General features: G+C 34.6%; 1 protein-coding gene across 1 annotated transcript; it reads right to left on the bottom strand.

Moving 5' to 3' along the window:
- Window positions 1-10,217: 10,217 nt before the first annotated feature.
- Window positions 10,218-17,793, bottom strand: LOC147568284 (uncharacterized). Its single transcript, XM_086654745.1, has 14 exons — window positions 17,620-17,793; window positions 16,965-17,073; window positions 16,595-16,722; window positions 16,335-16,488; window positions 16,031-16,140; window positions 15,706-15,789; window positions 15,571-15,619; window positions 15,349-15,440; window positions 14,108-14,243; window positions 13,828-13,907; window positions 12,342-13,747; window positions 11,574-11,684; window positions 10,716-11,483; window positions 10,218-10,450 (listed from the first exon to the last, which is right to left on the bottom strand). Exons 2-13 carry the CDS (start codon window positions 17,055-17,057, stop codon window positions 10,882-10,884), a joined length of 3,045 nt encoding a protein of 1,014 aa, XP_086510871.1. The 5' UTR covers window positions 17,058-17,073; window positions 17,620-17,793; the 3' UTR covers window positions 10,218-10,450; window positions 10,716-10,881.
- Window positions 17,794-19,191: the final 1,398 nt, after the last annotated feature.

The raw sequence follows: 19,191 nt of genomic DNA, 5'->3' as shown, positions 1-19,191 counted from the left end.
AGGGAGGATAATAGCAAATAAAGAATATATTATCACATTAGGAAATATATCTAAGATATTCTTGTATCCATACATATCATTCCATGTAACCATACTTAGAATATTGTGTATACTCTAATAAGAGTATTAAGACTATTATAAATAGTCATTGTAATCTCATTGATAAATACACTATTCTTCATTCAATCACCTTCAACTATGTCTGACAAGTTTGAACTCCAAATGAGATAAGAAAGAGAGAGAGAGAGAGAGATAACATTTAATTTAAGAGATGATGAAAGTTAAGGAAGGATACGACAATACGATACTGTAACATTGAAGTAACTAGTCAAGAGAGAGAAAGAAAGCCGATCCTAAGTCAGTGTCAAATCAATCATAAAAACTCTTTAGCAAACAACAAAACAAAACCATTCTCTATCTTTATTTCACTCAACTGTCACTTGTCTCTCTCTCTCTCTCTCTCTCCTCTATTTATAGTACTTAGTCGGATGGTCTTAAATAAACAGAGCTTAATATGGGAACAAACACAAACAGGATTATTTTTTTGAATTACAAACAGGATTATTGATCATTATGTTAAATATTACTCCATTTTCATACTTGGGACCGACCATTCATGATGTTAAATAACGGTCTAATTGAGAAAAGGGTGCCTCTAAATGCCCTCTCTTGACACTCCGAGTGGGTTTCACACTGTTCACGGATTGGAGTTGTCCAAGGGAGCTCAGACTAGACCTACTCCATTTTGTGCTTGAAAGCACGAAGAGAGAAGAAAGTCCAAGAGCAAAAAAAAAGAAGGGCGTCTATAGACCCAATCTTGAGAAGTTTCCATCTTGCATATACAAACGCATGATGAAGAATTTAGGTTCATATTTTATGGCTATGTTTGGCACTTGAGAATGAAATGTGATTTGTGGGAATTATAATCTCGTTAATGGTTTGGCTCGCGGGCATTCAGGGGGAATCTCATTCTCGGTGGAATATGATTCCTCCTAAATGGAGTAATAGAAAATCCAGAGAGGGAGTGGATATATACCATTCCCGGAAACAATTTGTTATAATATTTGTGGACAAAATTATCCTTAATAAAATATCATAATGACTAATATTAAAATTAATTTTTGAGCTTATGGTCCAAAAACCTACCCTTAAACACACATTTAGTCCTCTCTAATCTTAAAATGGGTTTGTAAACCAAAATATTAATGTAAATAGATATCTAGACCATTTGTATCCATCATGAGAGAAAACACAAATCCCTAGAATACATATTAAATCATAATATCTAAACTAACCTTTGATATATAAAAACTGATTAAATTGGGCCGGACACCCAATTTCATGTTTTTTTTTTTGTCAAAAAGACAAGTTATCTTTTTGTCCTTTTAGGCCCCATATATAGTTTCGAAATAGTCTTGAAGAACAATTCTAAAAGCACTCCCATTTCTAATGCCGAAATTGCGCTTAGAATCTTAGCTTGCGAAGCTTTGCAAACTGGTTTGCACTGCTTTTGCAATCTAGTTTACAGAGCTTTGCAAACTAGTTTGCATTGCTTTGCAATCTGGTTTACAGAGCTTTGCAATCCCGTTTGCACTGCTTTGCAATCTGGTTTGCAGAGCTTTGCAATCCCGTTTGCATTACTTTGCAATCTGGTTTGTCTTGCAATGACTTTGCACACACTTTGCAATCTAGTTTGCAAAGCTTTGCAAACTGGTTTACACTACTTTGCAATTTGATTTGTCTTGCAAAGCTTTGCAATCTGGTTTGCAGAGCTTTGCAAACTGGTTTGCAATAAGGTCAGTTTCGTCTTTTCCCTATATTAGATTATTTACAAAAATGCCATAGGGAGCCGAAGCTTATAAAAAGTTGATAAATCCTTTTTAACCAAAACTCAATTTTTTTAGGGAGTTTTGGCCAAATTTTCTTCAAAATCCCCAAATATCCGTTTCCATTTTTATCTCCCACCTTCTCTCCAATCACGATTCTATTAAAAGCAACCATTATCTCCATTCTTCTCCAAAACGAAAACCAATAATATTCTCTCACTAAAACCGAATCCTCTTTTCAACCTCCATTATTGAGTCTCGAAATCTGCTTCATCGTCATTAGACTAGCTGAAAACTCCATTGTTTATTTCGATTCCCATCATCAAATATTCAGGTTCGTACCTTTGTTAAGATCTACAGTTGCTTATGAGGTTAAAGTAACAAGTTTATCTTTCTTTGTAATGATTTTCATCATCATCTTTAAAAATATTTATGATTTTATTATAATCTATTTCACCTCTGTATCATCTTTTCAAAATATTCATCATTATTCACGATTTTTTCTCTCTAAGATCTTCATACCCGATTTATGATGTTAATGTTAAATCCTTGTTTACTAGTTCATTATTTTCGATTATGTTATGTCTGTATCCATGTATTATTTTTTTCATTAGACTTAGGTTACAGATTTTGATGTTTAGAACATTTCTTGATATCAGATCCGGTAACGATACCATTTCTGATCCGGAGAGGATTTCGTACGTTTTTTTGTAACAGAATGTAAACGATGTGTAATTTATATGAAACTATGTGTACTTTATTGAACATGACATATTTTAACCAGAGAACATTCCGTACAATGTTATTGTAACAGAATGTAAACGATGCACAATTTACATGAAAATATGTGCATTTATTGAACATCACACATTTGAACCATTGAAGATTTCGTACAATGTTACTGTAACAGAATGTAAACAATGTGTATTGTACAAAAAATTATAGGTAATTTATTGCATATTATACATATTTTTTCACATAACAATTACCTTGTGATTCAAACTAAAGTTCTGTTTGTCTCCCAACACATTATGAAGTTTAACAAACAGTATGCATAATTTACTCCATTATACATGTCATTTCTAGTAAATTATATGTTTTGTTGACAAATGTATATGTTTTTCTTTTTGTAGTTTTGCTGTTACTTATGGAATTTCCTACAGAATCGTCCAATCTAAGTAAGACCACAAAACTAAAATCTGGTGGATGGGACAAAATATTTACTGAAATTGGTCAATTGTTAACTGGTGGTGCAAAAGCATTTCGATATGCTCTTCGACAATATAGTATAAACACAAGGCATGATTTCAAATTCATTAAAAATGATTTAAAACGTGTAACTGATGTTTGTCATGTTCAAGATTGCAAATGAAAAGTACATGGATGGGCACCATTTCTGAACCAGAGAAGATTCTGTACGTTTTTTTTTGTAATAGAATGTAAACGATGTTTAATTTAAAACAAATTATGTGTAATTTATTGAACATGACACATATACATTTGATAAATTACGTTTTATACATGACAAATGATCGTTTCCTCGTCATAAATAACACATAATTTACGAACTTGTTTCAGAATTTGTATTCGATGTGTGGTTATGTATGAGTAAAAACGAAAACAAATGTTGTTATAATGTTCCCAGAAAAATATACTCTTTCCTTATCTGAAAGTTAAGTGAGAGAAAGTGATATATACGTTTTGTATATTAACACCCAAATTGAAGGAGTTGAAGGAGATGTCCTTCGACCAAGGTGACAATGCGAACAATTTGTCGGATAGGACAATTGATGTGGAAGATCATCAAGTCCGATTGATTTAGGGATCGTAGAGTTGTAGCTAGAGACCAACTACGATCGTCGAATTACGAAGTAATTCGCGGCTAACTTCGATCGGATCCTACAACGGGTTACACATAAGAGTGACAAATTGATCTAGGATATGACTAGTGGGAGTGAGATATAATCATGGGAGTGTCCCATAAACATATCTCATAGGCCTAAAAGGAATTAGGCAAAGATAGTACAAAAAGGCCAAAAACAGGGTTTTTGGGCCTAGACCGGTTCGGGTACTTCTAGGACTCGGATTGGGCTGAATTTTGGAGGGTTAGTTGCTGATATAATAAAAATTATATCTGCCAATTTTCGTGGTGTTTGGACACCTCCTCCTTAGGGAATTGAGAAAATACCAATAGTTGCTATTTTCGACTATTTCCCTAAATCTTATTCTAAAGGGTGTTTTGGGAAACCTAAAAGGAGGTGGATTCTTATTAGGGTTCTATATAAACACTCTTAGGGCAGAGAATAAGGTGTGGAATTTCTCTCTAAGCTTTCTTACTCTACCACATCAAGTAGAGAGGAGAAAGTGAGCTAATTCCCATTACTATCAATCTAGTCAAAGAAGAAGGTGTTCTTCTTTCCAACCACCATTGGTGTGCTAGCTATACAACAAGGTGGGAGATCAAATTGATTGCTCGTGTCCAAGTAGAGGAGCTACACTTGAAGCTCTTGGTCTTCTTCAATCAATTCAACTAGTTCGAGGGAAAATCGATTAAGGTAATCTACTATCTCCATTAGATTAATTACTAGTTTTGCATGTGATCCTGGGGATACTAGTGTAGACATTAGATGTCTTATTTCCGCTATAAACACTAGTATAAGGGTATAAATCCCAACACAAATCACGCTAATTGATCTTAGAAAATATATTCTTTCCAAATTTGAAAGTTGAGTGAGAGAAAGTGATATATACGTTTTGTATATTAACCCCCAAATCACGCTAAATTGATCCCAGAAATTTTCGGTTCTTGATCTGATTCGGGAAGAGGGAGATTCGATTTGGTTTCCAAATCTGAAAGGATGAGAGAGAAATTCTGTTGTGAAAAATATCCGTTTTTCATATTTAATTCTCCAAAATCACTCTAGAATGTTGTTGTTTCAAATTTACGGTCTCAATTTTAAATCAGCGAAAAATCTGTTGGGGACATGGACGGAAATATTTATTATATAATAAGGATTTTTAGGTCCAAAGTGCAAAAAGACTAAAAACCCATTTTTTGGGAAGATTGGAACTTAAACCCTTTTTGAACATTATTTTGGGTCTTATACCCATGGATTTAATTAAAATTTTCCTTCACATAATACCACAAAAAAAAAAAACTTACGATTTTGGCCACCAGCATAACATCTCTCACTCGAACATTACTCTCTCTGGGTGTTTTCATTTCTATTGTTCTTTGCTCATTCCAATCCATTTCATACCGTTTAAAAAGAAAAGAAAAAAGTTAGCCGAGACAATTATTTATTCTAAATAAATTTTTAAATATTACTTAAATTGGTGTGACGCGTTACTAATTCATATCTACAAATTTGAATAGGTAATACTGATCAAAATACATAACAAAGTTGACATATAATTTATGTAGTTTAAGTAAAAGGATAAAACATGACTTTTACAAAAATTTACAATCTTATTACGAACAAACACTAAGTTAGGAATCGAATTCCTATTCCTGATCAAACCAGACATCAAACTAAAGTAATCTTATTCTCAGGAATCGCGTTGTGGTAATGCGATTCCCAAGAATCACATTCCATTCCCGCAGACCAAACAAGGCCTAAAGTCCGCAGTTCCCAACTTCCAAGTACATTGCATAAGGTCGCGGCTTTGGGGAATAAAGAAGAATATCCGGGGAATAAATTCTCTTAGGAATACATGTTTCTTTGTAAAACCTCCAAAGCATATTTTCTATGGGGGATGACATAAAAAGTTACAATTTACAAAATTAACTTTAAGTAAAAAAAGATAATTTTTTTATTTATTTTAAGTCTTTTCCACCTTTTTTTCTTTCCTTCCCTTTCTTCTTCTCCGGAGAAAAACTCATCCATCTCATCTCTTCCATAACTTCTAGCCAAATTTTTGTTCTTCCTTCTCCATCACTTCTCTTACTAATCTTCTCCAAATCTTCAACCCCTACTACCCTGACTTCTCTAAAATCATAAATAAAGTTAGAGAGATAAAGAGGGAAAAACATTCTAAACTAAAAATCTTAAAAAAATCTCTTCAGGCTCTTAATACATCTTCCTTAGACGTCCAAAGTATAGATAAAGGCATTCTAAACCCTAGAAGTCAGTTAATTTTGGGCCTTAAAACATATTTTTAATCACTTCTAAGCATCTGAGAGCAAACTCTACAAAAAAAACGTTTCCTCTCTTCTCTCTTTCAAACTTTTTTTCAGATCTTGGTGTTTTCTGGAAGAGGAATCCCTCCTACGGATCTTCCTCTTTTAGTTTATATGTTAGATCTATAATAAGATCTTGTAGGTTTTTAAAGAGAAAAATATGGAATCTAAATCCATCTTACACAATGTTTCTATTACACTCTTAACTTTAGTAATATCATTTTCAAGATCGTCAATTTTCTCTTCTTCTTGTATTCTTCTTGTTCTTCTCTCTCCAACATGGATCGCCTTACAACAATTGAATTTGGATGAAGGTATAATCCACTTTTTGGTGGTTTTATATGGTTATAGAATGGAAGAATGGATATAGAGGCCATGAGACAAGAAGAGTTAATGTTGTCGATTTCTACGATGAACATCTCAAGAATATTGAAGATGAATTTACAAAACAAGAGAAAAGGTCGATCAAGATTTCACTTTTATTAGTTTAATTATTATTGATGTAATTTTATTATTGTTTGGTTATTTTCATGTTTGTTGACCTTTAGGGTCTTTTAATCCGTGATCTTTAGGATCCTTTCATCTTTCGACCTTTAGGGTCATTTTATTGAGTCGGTGTCTAGTCAATTTCTTTCTCCTCATGAGGCACTTTACATTTAAAAGTATGTAACTCTCATGATGTTTTCAGAGAGAAATGGTATGTAACTCTCATGAAGTTTTCAGAGGAGAGAAATAAGAATTATTATCCATGTAACATTGTGATTTTCAACAAAAAAAAATGCAACATTGTGATTTTATCACTTATGAATGAAATGATTTTCACTTGGTTTCCAGAAAAAAAAAAAAATCACTTCTAAGCATGTTAGGTTTGTTTTCCCTGTTCTTAGGGTTTAGTGATTAGAAGAAAAAAAAACTTTAGGGAAGAAGACGAAGAAAAGAATAATACTGGAAAGAAGTTTAGGGTTTAGATCCATAGATAGATTTTGTTTAAGTTTATATAATTACCTTCTAAATTCTTTTACGGAACTTCTAAAAAATCAATTTTTTTTAAATCTAAAATTATAAGGCCAATACGAATAAATTCTTTACAGTAGAAAATCATCGGAGAGATTTAAATAACTGACCCACTCTCTCATATCTTCCTAATTTCTCTCCTAACTATTTCACTTAAAATTAAATCTCCCAATTTTTTTGGTCGCGGCTTTGGGGAATAAAGAAAATTCTCCGGGGAATAAATACTAAAGAAGCATATTTACATTTTAGACCGAAAATTTACAAAGTTGTATCTTCCCCCCTAATCTTCATCTTCCACCAAGTTTATCTTCTTCTTCTTCTCTCTAAAAACCCTAATCCAAAAAACCTAATAGTAGTACTACAAATCAGAATCCCGAATAAATCAAGAGAAGAAGATTGAGGAATTTAAAGACCAACGGGTTCTTCTTCCATCAAATTCGTGTTGGAATGGATACTAAATCATTGTCAATCAACTCACCCAATTTTGATATAACATGACTTTGTAGGTTTCAAACTAATTGGATTTTTGAAGGTGTAGGAATACTACTTCTAAAACTCAATTTGTAACCCTAATCCCTCAATCTTCTTCTCTTGATTTATTAGGAATTTTGATTTGTAGTACTATTATTGAGTTTCTTGGATTAGGGTTTTTAGAGATAAGAAGAAGAAGATAAACTTAATGGAAGATGAAGATTAGGGGACAAAATACAACTTTGTAAATTTTTGGGTTAAAAGTAAATATGCTCCCTTAGACTTTATTCTCCGGAGAATTTTCTTTATTCCCCAAAGTCGTGGCCTTTTTTTTTTATCAAATCTTTCTGTTAGTGATATTTCTTCCATAAATACAGTTTTGTTATCTCTTCTCTATTGATTTTGGAATATGATTTACAAATTAAGGGAAGTTAATGTAATTTATGTTATAATTTAAATTTATTTTTCTCTTCCTCAAAGGCGTTAGCCAAGAGGGATCTTCCCCGTCCGTAGGACGGGGAGGAAACCTAGTATCTATATAACAAATGACATAGATTTTTTGCCATGTCATAACTTGCAATCATAAATCTCATCCGTCAACATTCATAGTTCAATTCTCACCATTAGATTTTTTCCACTAATTTAACTACTCAACATATAACTCCCCACCTATTCTTGAGATAACTAACTACCCTCAATTTTCATCTTAAATTTGTGGTGGTCATGTTAATATTGGGACAAAAAGTAATTTTATTTTGATTTTCCAGAGACATGCAAAGTCAGGAGAATTTGACCGAGACTTCTTTTTGTTGTATGATTGTAGTTTGTCTTCATCTACTAACATGATCGACAAATTAGGCCGTGGCGGAGGCACGGGCTATACCCTAGTATAATATAATATAATTAGATATGCATTATACAAAACTATATTAATAATCATTATTAATGAGCATCATAAACTAAGAAATAGATTTTCTTTTTTAGGTATTCAAATTAATAATAATTTCTTCATAAAAAAAATTAATAATAATTTAAAAATTGACATAAAAAATAAGTACCAACCCTTGTTCTTCTCACTCTGGTTCACTTTTTTTTTCTATTAGTTGAATTTGATTTGTACCGACTAGCCGAAATCAGTCCAGTCAAAGTAAATTGAGCCGAATGAAGTAGGTTGATTGTTTCATTGACTCGGCTTCGATCAATGATTTAACCAAACCACCATCGATTGATTGACTTCGTCCTTGCCCTAAATTGCGGACAACAGACCACTTCTAACCCTTATAGGTTAAAACTAAACTTCTTTCTTTTTGTTGAAAGAGGTCAAAACTAAACTGGTTTGTTAATAACAGATAAATCAACACCAAAGTACCAAAATAAATATGGGATAACACGGAAGTACCAAGATAAATATGGGATATACTAGTCTCCCTTGACCCTCAGACCCTGTACATTATTATGCATACTGCATACACTTGTACCTATTGGACATTTGTCTGGACGTGTAAAGAGAAAATTGGACCGGCACACTGACAAAAAAATCTTCAGAGAAGGAAATCTCACTGTGAAATTTCATATTTCATTTCCAGCCGAAAATAATGTTTTTCTTTTTTGAGAATTCGACTGATCTGATCGTTACAAGGCAGTAATACATCATGAAGATGTGTCGAAAGAACGTGTTTTAACATACAGGATTGGCATCACAATTCCCCACTTTGTCCTCTGCTCTAGTCTAGTCCATGTCATTACAGATTTAGACTACCCTAGAAAAGATGTGAACTGGTAGTTCTAACATTTTTGGTTGAAACTTGCTTGGCTCTTTTGACTCTATTCCATAGATCCACCATATATATAGAAAATTATGACAAATATTCTAACCCTACCATACTTATAACTAGATCCCACACATTAGGGGTGAGCAAAAACCGAACCAATCGGCCAAACCAAACCAAGTCGAACCGCATCGATCGGTTTTTGGACCGAACCGATCACCGTTCCACTCGGTTCGGCCGAAAAACCGAACAACCCAAATCGACTTGGTTTGGCCTCGGCTTGAGTTTCTAGAAACCGCCCAAACCGAACCGACCGAATTCTTTGGAAAGAGGAAATAATAATTTTCTCAATAAGGAAAAAAATTAGGAAAACCAAATCAAATCTTCCAAGTCTAAATTTGTCTTCTTTCCTAGTTGTTGTTGTCGGCTTCGTGAACCACACAACCTATTCAATTTGATTGAAAGGTTTTTAGAGGTAAGTCTTCATTAATGTTCTATGTACCACAAGTCATTCTTAGTTAGTAACTTAAAAATGTAGATATTGCATTCGCGCTTCTACTTTTTTTTTGTAATGGTGGAAAAGTACTATGAATTTTTATTTTCCGTATATGTAATGGTGGAAAAGTACGGTAGACTCTTAATTTTTATTTTCCGCATATCCAGTGAAATGATTAACATTAGTTTGTCATTTTCTCTAAATTGTGTTCGGTTAAACCGATCAACCGAACTCAACCGAGCCGAACCAAACCGGGCCGAACCTTGTCGGTCGGCCGATGATTTAGTCGAACCGCCACTTATTGGTTCGGCTCCGGCTCGAACAAAAACCGAAAAAAACCGACCGCTGCTCACCCCTACCACACATCCACCGATTAAGAGTTTTCTGACACAGGTCCCAGAAATGCAACAAACTAAAAGAGAATCTCTATATTACTTATCCACACTTAAGGAGAACTTCAATTTCTCAACTCAAAATCATATATTCAAACAAATTGTTATTGAACAGAATGTAGTAAGTACCATTACTTCACTTACTTTTTCGGTATAAGATTTCATGGGTATTCAACCCGTTCACGACAAATTACAGCTTTCCTTCTGGATGATAACAGAACATAGCCCTCGAGGGGGATTCTTTCAGACAAGCAGATCATTCCACGTTCAACATACCACAATGTTTGTACCAAGTTTTCTACCTGCACACCACCAAAAAAGTAAGAAACTGACAGAATTAACTTACAACAATAGTTATAGAACAGATCCCATTCAACCTTGAAAAAAAATTAATTAAACTTGAGGGAACAATCCAATGTGTACTAGAATATAATTTTGTTGTATATCTAACGTAATTTTGTTGCACTTGCACCAATAGTTTTTTGAGATTTAAATTGATTTGGATCATGCAAGTTGAAGAACAAACCAACCACTGGAGTATAACAAATCTAAAAGAATCATTCTTACCCATAAGCCAGTTAATATCACATTGTCGGCAGGAAATTCGAGATTTCTAGATTCCAAAAGCTAACCATCAGTTGAAACTAACCAGGTAGACATTCGCATGCAAAGATTTGGATCACACTCTATTGCTCTGTTCAGGCAAAAGACGAAGTTTCATATCCACCTAGAATCACATCCTGTACGCTCTGTTGAATATATCTGCCGAACTAGGAGGCATTCTTTGATATTTTAGATCCTCATAACCAGTAAAATGATTTACTCCGAGTCTCTCATTTCTAAGTAATTCTGCCATGAGGAGGTCATTTGGGTTTTGAACTTCATTCCAACTATCCCAATGGCCCCCATTTGACAGAGGTGGGCTTCTAGATTGATGAAACGACGTTTGGCCGAAATGGGAATGATTAGCCATATGGGTTTGATCCGGAAATCTTGAAGAGGACCTATAAGCATCAGTAAGTGGAGAAAATCTATCTCCAACATGACTAGAAAATCTATCTCCAACATGACTAGAAAATCTCGTGTTTTGGTTTGATGACAGAGATTGTTGCATCAAGTGGTGAAGCCTGGGATCGGTTTCAGGGCTTACACTTAGCTGTGGGGTATATGTTGATCGCATATCTAAGCCTAAACCATTCATCCCGTTTGGCCTTCTTCCTTTACCCACAACTGCCATAATTGCAGGATCGATAAATTCAGGATCCTCGATACCGGTAGTATTTTGTGGAGAATACTGATTATTCAGAATCGATGAGCTTTCGAACAAACGGTGCCCTGCAAATATACAGGTATTTAAATATCAGCATAAAGGAAAGGCATAACCACCAAGAAGCAAATCAAGTAATGACTTGAGAAAATACAGACCAGAAAAAGGGTCAAATGTCTGGCCCATCTTCTCCTGAGAAGGAAAACCAGGTGGAGGCGATCTGCTTGGAAGGGAGAATCCCGGAGGAGCTGAAATTTGAGGTCGTGAAGCTGTTCGAAAAATTAAAGTTAAATTCCTAATATAACACATGAAGGTAACTTTGACTAGTAAAAAGACCAACATAAGATATCTTGAAGTTATTGACTCCATTTGCATATGATGAAGTATTGACTCCATTTGCATATGATGAAATATTTGGGTATGATTTACTTCCTGTCAATTAAGTTTGAAAATAAATTGTAACCAGGATATAGTCTTCTCAAATTACACCCACGATGCTTTAACGCTCAAAATAGAGCATATGCTTTAAGTACGACTATAAACAAATAATAGAAGTTTGTTTTGGAGGTCAAAGTTAGCAAGGTACTAGTAAAACCCAAGAATTCCAACTCATATTTCGGGTGGAATGTAAACTTCGAATTGTAAGCTATTTTATTCGCGAAACATATTAATATAAACTTAAACGTCCAATACTAGAAGATATCATGCTAGAGACGGCAATAACTTATGGTAGAGGAGAACAAAAGAGGGAATCAATACAAAATATCAGAAAAAACAGAAGAATTGTAAGATTCCACGCGGAACCCAAAAGCAATCGTTGAAACAAAAGCGTTTGGAACTTCGATCACCCTTCTCAATGTAATGAGCACTGCATAAGTTTGTAACTAGAAAGAAATCCATTGGTATAAAAATATAAGTAGACTCACCAGAAAGTGTATCAGCTGGCATAGTAAATTGGCTGCTTGGAAAATTCGCATGTTCCTCTAAAATGCTGGAAGAAAATCCATTCCGTAGCCTATCTAGGTACGGATCCCTGCTTCCTGGAAAGTTCTGATTGTTGGAATGTGTTCCAGTGATGTGCCCGAAGTTACTAAAAGCTGGCTCTACATTTGATTGGAAATCCTCCTGTCTAGCAAAAGAAAATCTGGATTGATTGCTACTTTGACCCCACCAAGAATTTGATATTTTAAGAGAACCATGGGATTTATCACTTTCACTCAGCAACTTGGATAGATGATGAGGTGAAGTCAATGAGTTATGCCAAGCATCATTGTCCAACGACAAAATATTGGATATGATACTGCTCTCACCCATATCCAAAGAAGCATTTCTAACAGCAGCGGCTGGATCATCATTAAATCTTCCCAAATACTTACCTTCCTCTTTATCTGAAGGAAAGTTGCTATAATTGAAAGAATTCCCCAACTCAAAAGGACTACTGACTTTATTTTCATTGCTTCCACTTGCTATCGGATTACCATATGCAAATGGAGTCGATACTTCTTTGAGGTGAACACTCCTAGGACTAGGAACTGGATTATCTAGGTTACTGTTGCTATTAACATCACCATGTTGATCATAATGACCACTGTATGTATCAGAAAATCTGAGACTATTAGAAAAATGACGCATAGATGATGAATTAGCAGCTTCTGAAATGTTCAAATTTCGCTCATCAAAAGTTGGTGCCTTGTCTTCCACTCCACTTTGCACGTCATTTATAACTTGTCTGGGTGACTCCAATCTCTGTGTAGATAGACCCCTAGAATTGGAGAAATCATCAGACAAAGTGGGTTCCCCTGACGGTAGTGAGGTTAGAGGGTCAGTGGTACATTCCATTGTGTCATTCTCATGTGATCTAAATGCATGAAGACTAGAAACTGTATCAACAGTATCAGAATGCTCCACATCAAATTGGTTATCGAGGCCTATTGATGACAACCCAGAGCATAGACCTTGAACTGTGTTATTTCTAGCAACATTCCCATCTTTACTGGATGCAACAATGTGTGTCTGTTCATCAGCAGCTATCTCACCATCCGTTGATGAAGTGGATGAAGTGCTACAAACAACCTTTGCGAGGCCATTTGATATATCTGTTTGACTATCTCTAAGTGTCGACTGTTTTGACGAATCCCATTCTTTTACTAAACCATTAGAATTTGAGTTGCTTTCTTCTTTAACATCGGGCCTTTTCCCAAAATCAGTAGTCGATGTAGATACTTGATTTGACCTTGCAACCACTGGAGGAGACAAGTTATCGGGCTTTTGTTTTGTAGGTCCATCCGAGCAACTTGCGCTTAGTGGTCGGCCGTTAGGGACACGCGATCCCCTGATGAGTATGATAAATCATGTTAACACACATAACTAACAAAAGAAATTGGAAACACAACAAATAAGTAGATTATGTACCATGAAGCGGCAGCTGGCAGGGTGGTAGATCTACCAGAGCTACTATTGGGAGGAGAAATTCTGCTCTGGGGTGCAGGGTTCTAATGGAAACATCAAACCGTGACAAAATAATGCAATATATCAGTAATAAATGCAATACAAGATGTGTAAAACCTAAATATATAGTATTTCAAATCAATTTGCAAGTTTAAGATGTATCGCAATATCTGTTTTATCACATACCCATCCAGCAAATAATACTTCTTTTACAATGATATTGAGATGTAAGTGAATGTCTTACATTTAAAACACTTGCAGGTATAGGTTTAGCTGAAGCAGCCTCATTACTGCAGAAGTCATCCAACGGAGGAGGCAACGTACTCCCTGAACGCTGATGCATATTATTTGTAGCAGCAGTAATTTGTTGTACTCTACTCCTTTTGAAATAAATATCAACAAAATGTTATACAACTACCAAAACTTACAGCTGACCTACACGTAACATGTGCAGCTAGCAAAAACTGCGAACATAGATAACAATGAAGAACAAGATATAAAAATCAAAACAACCCCATGATAGGGAAAATTCTCCACTGTAATCAGAGATTTCAGACTTCTATTGCAAGGCTAAGAATGATAGTATGAGATGAATGCTACAGTTTGCCTTTGAGGAAAAACTGTAGTTGTTTTATGTTTGGAAATTATTGGTCTCAAAAAGACTTTCTATAAAATCAACCTGCATCTATTTACCCTGTAAACTGTGCTATTGTGCACATACCGTCATTTATCCGAGAAATATATAATTATGAGTTCCTGTATACAGCATATCAGGGAAATTGATCCATCACAACGCTCTGCGCAACAGAAGCAGGGTATTGCCCTAGTGGGATAGCTTTACTAACTGTAACTGAAAATTATTACCGTACAGTCGTAATCTTAGCTTTACTCTCATATTTCTCAGGATACATTGTGTTTCTCCATTTTATAATGAAGTATTTCAATTACAACGTAACTAAAAATTATCCACAACTAAATGACAGGGAAAAAAGAATGAGTTCAACCATTCAATCAAAAGATTTGTTCCAAGACTTCCAATTAAAACACTTGCGTTTAAGGTAGGTTCAGTTGTATGGTTGGAATAACTTCTTGAAAAAAATACAAAACTTCAAAGAAAATCGCACAAGTATCCAATAAACACCACAAGCCCACGACCATTATACTTCTCAGCCTAAATTTTGAGTGGTTCACTAAGCAAGAGACAGCAGCACATGCAATCTAATTCTACATAATTAGCAAAAGTCCAAGGTAAACCAAGGGAACAGGGTTTTCTGTACTTCAATGACAATTTTTCTTAATAGACCTCTAAAAAATTACGAGCAAGCATGAGAACATTTACAAGATAGTCATATATCATGGAACAGATAAACTCATCAACTATTGTAAATCAATTCACAAAAGTCACTATAAAAATAAGTAGGCAATCTATAACAATACTGAAGAAACTAAACAAGGCAGATAGATGCATAGAATATGTTGACGTACCTCGTAAAGGCTGAAACTATCTCATCTTTACTGAAACTATCTTCCTCGGTACCAATTTCATGCAGATATAAACAATCTGGATTGCTGCAAGACTGGACCAAGAAAAGAAACTATATTAAGCAAATACCCTGCCAGAGCCAGAGTGCCAGACCCCGACAAAGGATAATTTATGAACCCAATACACAACATGAATTCTAGATTCTAGAAAAATTAAGACCATACCATATTTCTTAACCATGCATGGCAATATTTTGTGGTTCCAAAGCAAGCTCTGCAAACAAGAATACCCAAGCAACAATCAAGGTGATGGCATGAAGAGTTTTCCCTGGTGAAAATTGAAAATGAACCACAAGTTACCTTAATGGTTTGTCATCTAAAACATAGCCATGCACTGACTGAATACATCGGACTGCTTCCTCCTCTTTTGAATATGTAATATATCTGCAGAAAGTACGGCAGTTCCAAAAAAATTAAATCGAACGTCCTAACTTGTTCAAAAGGAGAAACTTGAGATATTGATTAAAAAAGGGGTTCACTTTTCTTTTATCATTAGAACAGTATAAGAGTCGAGTCCCTAACCAATACAACCACCCAAACACTGTCATAGACTCATAGTGATACTACTCGGAATGCAAAGTTAAAGGCACTAAACTGCAATCATAGTGATCGCAATGGAACTTACACATTAAATGTGTTGTTAGACGAATGTTGAATTGCTCCACCAGACGTACGCGAAATAGACACCTTTAGAACCTTTCCGTACTGAGCAAAATATTCCTTGCGCTGAAGAACCTGTTTAAAACAATAAAACCCCACTCAGGGACATATAAAAGTGAATCAACAGTCAACACAAAAGCAAAAATTGCTATACGAAACCAGCAAATTGGCGCCATGAAACTTCATAAACAACTCAAGGTCTCAAGAAGAAGAGAAAGTTAAACGGGTGAAGAAGGATAACACAAATTAAGGTTGTAACATGTACTCACATCTTCATCTGCTAAATTGGATGGTATCCCCATTACATACACCAGATTCCGTTGGATCACTCGGATACTGGTAAGATGCTTTCTTCCTTCAGATGTTTTAGATTTTGACTTATGTGACTTTTGCTTTCTTTCTGAATTGATTTCAGCAACCAACCTATTATAAAGATATCACACAAATGAGATTTTCTTGTTTCAAACAATAATAGAAACAAATAATTTTTTTTTGAAAACTTAAATAATATATATATTAGTTAAACCACCTCTCACAGTTCGCTGCCGTCCCCACAATTTTCTCCTTATCATAAGGTGTTCGGCATGCTGGACAGCGCCCTTCAGTGTCATCCTTCTCGGCCATGTCCATAATATGATGCCAACACCAAACACATATCTGCATACGTAACGATAAAATAAATATCGGGACATAGAGAGAAATTTTAGTAACAAGCATCCAGCACATTCTGTAAGCAACAAGTCGACTTATCAAGAAGGTCCGTTGTTTACAACTAAGCATGCATCTACGTGAAAACAGATAATTGGAACATGCAGAGAGTGATCCGCCTCTACACGTTGGCGTTCAGAGATGCATCTACGCCAGCATATTTGTTGAGTGAACAAGGTTGGTGTCCTAACCTGGTAACCGCACTTGCAAGGCTTCAATTGCTGATCTGTAGGATCCATCTCTTCAGTGCAGAGAGGGCACACCTTTTCTCCTTCTTCACCCATAGCTATTCTACAAATACTGAAAAAAAAATATATAGCATATATCTAAGAATCCCTTCCTAAGTAATTTAAACTCATAAACAACACTAAATCAAAAAACAAATTGCTAACCAAAAAAAATCAATTATGACATATGCATCTAATTTGTCTAAGACGTGTAAATTTCAATCATTCACACCATTCAGAAACAGATAATTCAGATACAGGCCAAAACAGAATTTCTGTTTCATCACAAATCTCATTCCTAGTCCTAAATCCCTAATTCAACTAGAGATCGGATAAATAACAAGCTGGTGCCTGACTAATTGTCAAATAACTATCTCTCTGATGAAGTAGATCGCCAGAACGAAACGACAAAACTAATCTTGAAAATTCAGTAAACAGAATGAGAAATTGAAATTAAACAGGCAAAATCATACATATCAACACAATAAGCGGTAATCGGAATGAAAAATAACAAGCAATTGTGATGTTTAGGGATCTCGGCATGAAATCGAGTGATCTAGATTGAGAAACTTGAAAAATTAGGGTTAAGATTTAAGAAAATTCGAACGGGAATACTTACAGTGATAGATCGATGAGAAAGATAAATCTTCAAGAAAGAAGATGAGAGAGAAAGTAGAGCGAGAAAGAGAGGAAAACAGAAGGGGGTAGCAGAACGATTGAAAACCACAGGTCTAAGACGCCCTCGCTGGATGGGTTTTGATGCTGCTGGTTTTTTCGTCTCTGACGTTTAAATAGAAGTAATTTCAACTATAGCCCGACTTATTAGTGGTATTTCAACTTTAGTCCACTTGGTATTGATGTTTCATCTTTTAGCCCGATTGTAACTAGTAATTGAATTCAGCTCTCGTGTTAAACGGTTATTAACTTTATGACCATGTATGGCCATGGGGCATGGAAATAGAATGAAATTATCATAAGTTGCATTCTGAAATGATGCCTCGTACCTCAAGAGTGAATAAGATATTGCATTACGAGATTGTGTATTCTTGATAAAGATTTCCTTACACCAACATATGAGCTTCTTTTTTAAGTGTTGTAACATTAATTGCCTTCGTGTGTAAGAGATTTGAATATCACACCAAGATTATCTTGGACATAACATTTTAGTAAAATCATTTAGATATTTTTCAATACAAAACATCTCATATGCAAAAAAAGTGGAATAATAATAAAAAGGCATGCATCTTTTTGGTTTTCCTTGAGAAAATTTTATCGCATTTTATGACGAGACGATATTCGACCAGACGTATTGAGAATAACTAAATCTTATACTATCGATGTAAAACTTAATGGTGCGTGTATTTGAGTTCGTCTTTGGTAAACACAATACAGTTTTAAACTAAAGAAATACCAGTTAAAAATATGGACAAAAGCTAAATATACTTGTAGGAGTATATAATTGCAATTCTTACTTTTTCTATTTTTATTACAAAATTGTAATTCCACTTGGAATCTCAAAGATGTTGCCTCAAAAAAAAATCTCAAAATGTTGAATAAATACTAATTTGTTAATGTCATATCAACATGTACGGATAAATTATGTAAGAATCTTTTCTTTTTTTGAGAAGTCGACCGCGTTCTACGTTAGTCATTACAAGGATTTGATACACCATGAAGATGTGATAAGCACAATGACCGCCTATTGGTCATATCTTTGTACGTGCAATAATTTTTGCATGCAGCTTTCGTCGAAATATATGTTTGATTTTTCTGTAATATTCAGTATTTTGGTTAAATAACTAGAAAATTGTATGATTAATCTATATCTTAATTAATTAAATTAGTATTTGGATCACGTGCACCAAAATTAATTGTGTGTTTTTGTAACATATCGCATTTCTCATGAAAATTTATGTGTTACAAATTTAACAAAGAGTAATAGTAAAAAAGACTAAAAGTCAGAGACTATATAGAAATACACAAAATCAACCGTCTTCGTTTAGGTCTAGAGTAGGTACATCTTTTAAGTTTTTTCAATCATTTTTCATTAACAAATGGTCATTAGGAATTGAGTTTTTAGTTTCTAAGTTATCTTGACGATTGTTTTCATCTCTTTTGTCGCAATATTTACAATTCAAAAAATCAAAAAAATTGGAATATCTGGTCTCAAATAAATAATTCCTGTAGCATA

The sequence above is a fragment of the Eschscholzia californica genome, unplaced genomic scaffold (assembly GCF_041429995.1).
Source record: "Eschscholzia californica isolate CP2 unplaced genomic scaffold, dmEscCali1.0.p SCAF_1, whole genome shotgun sequence".
Classification (NCBI taxonomy): domain Eukaryota; kingdom Viridiplantae; phylum Streptophyta; class Magnoliopsida; order Ranunculales; family Papaveraceae; genus Eschscholzia; species Eschscholzia californica.
The sequence above is the reverse complement of the archived record's forward strand: the minus strand, read 5'-3'. Positions and strand labels throughout refer to the sequence as shown.

Coding starts and splice junctions, on each gene's coding strand:
- LOC147568284 (XM_086654745.1), bottom strand. CDS start 17,057: ATGGGTGAAGAAGGAGAAAAGGTGTGCCCTCTCTGCACTGAAGAGATG. Junction 16,141..16,334: donor CCAATTTAGCAGATGAAGAT/GTGAGTACATGT, acceptor TGTTTTAAACAG/GTTCTTCAGCGCAAGGAATA. Junction 15,441..15,570: donor ATGCATGGTTAAGAAATATG/GTATGGTCTTAA, acceptor TTCTTGGTCCAG/TCTTGCAGCAATCCAGATTG.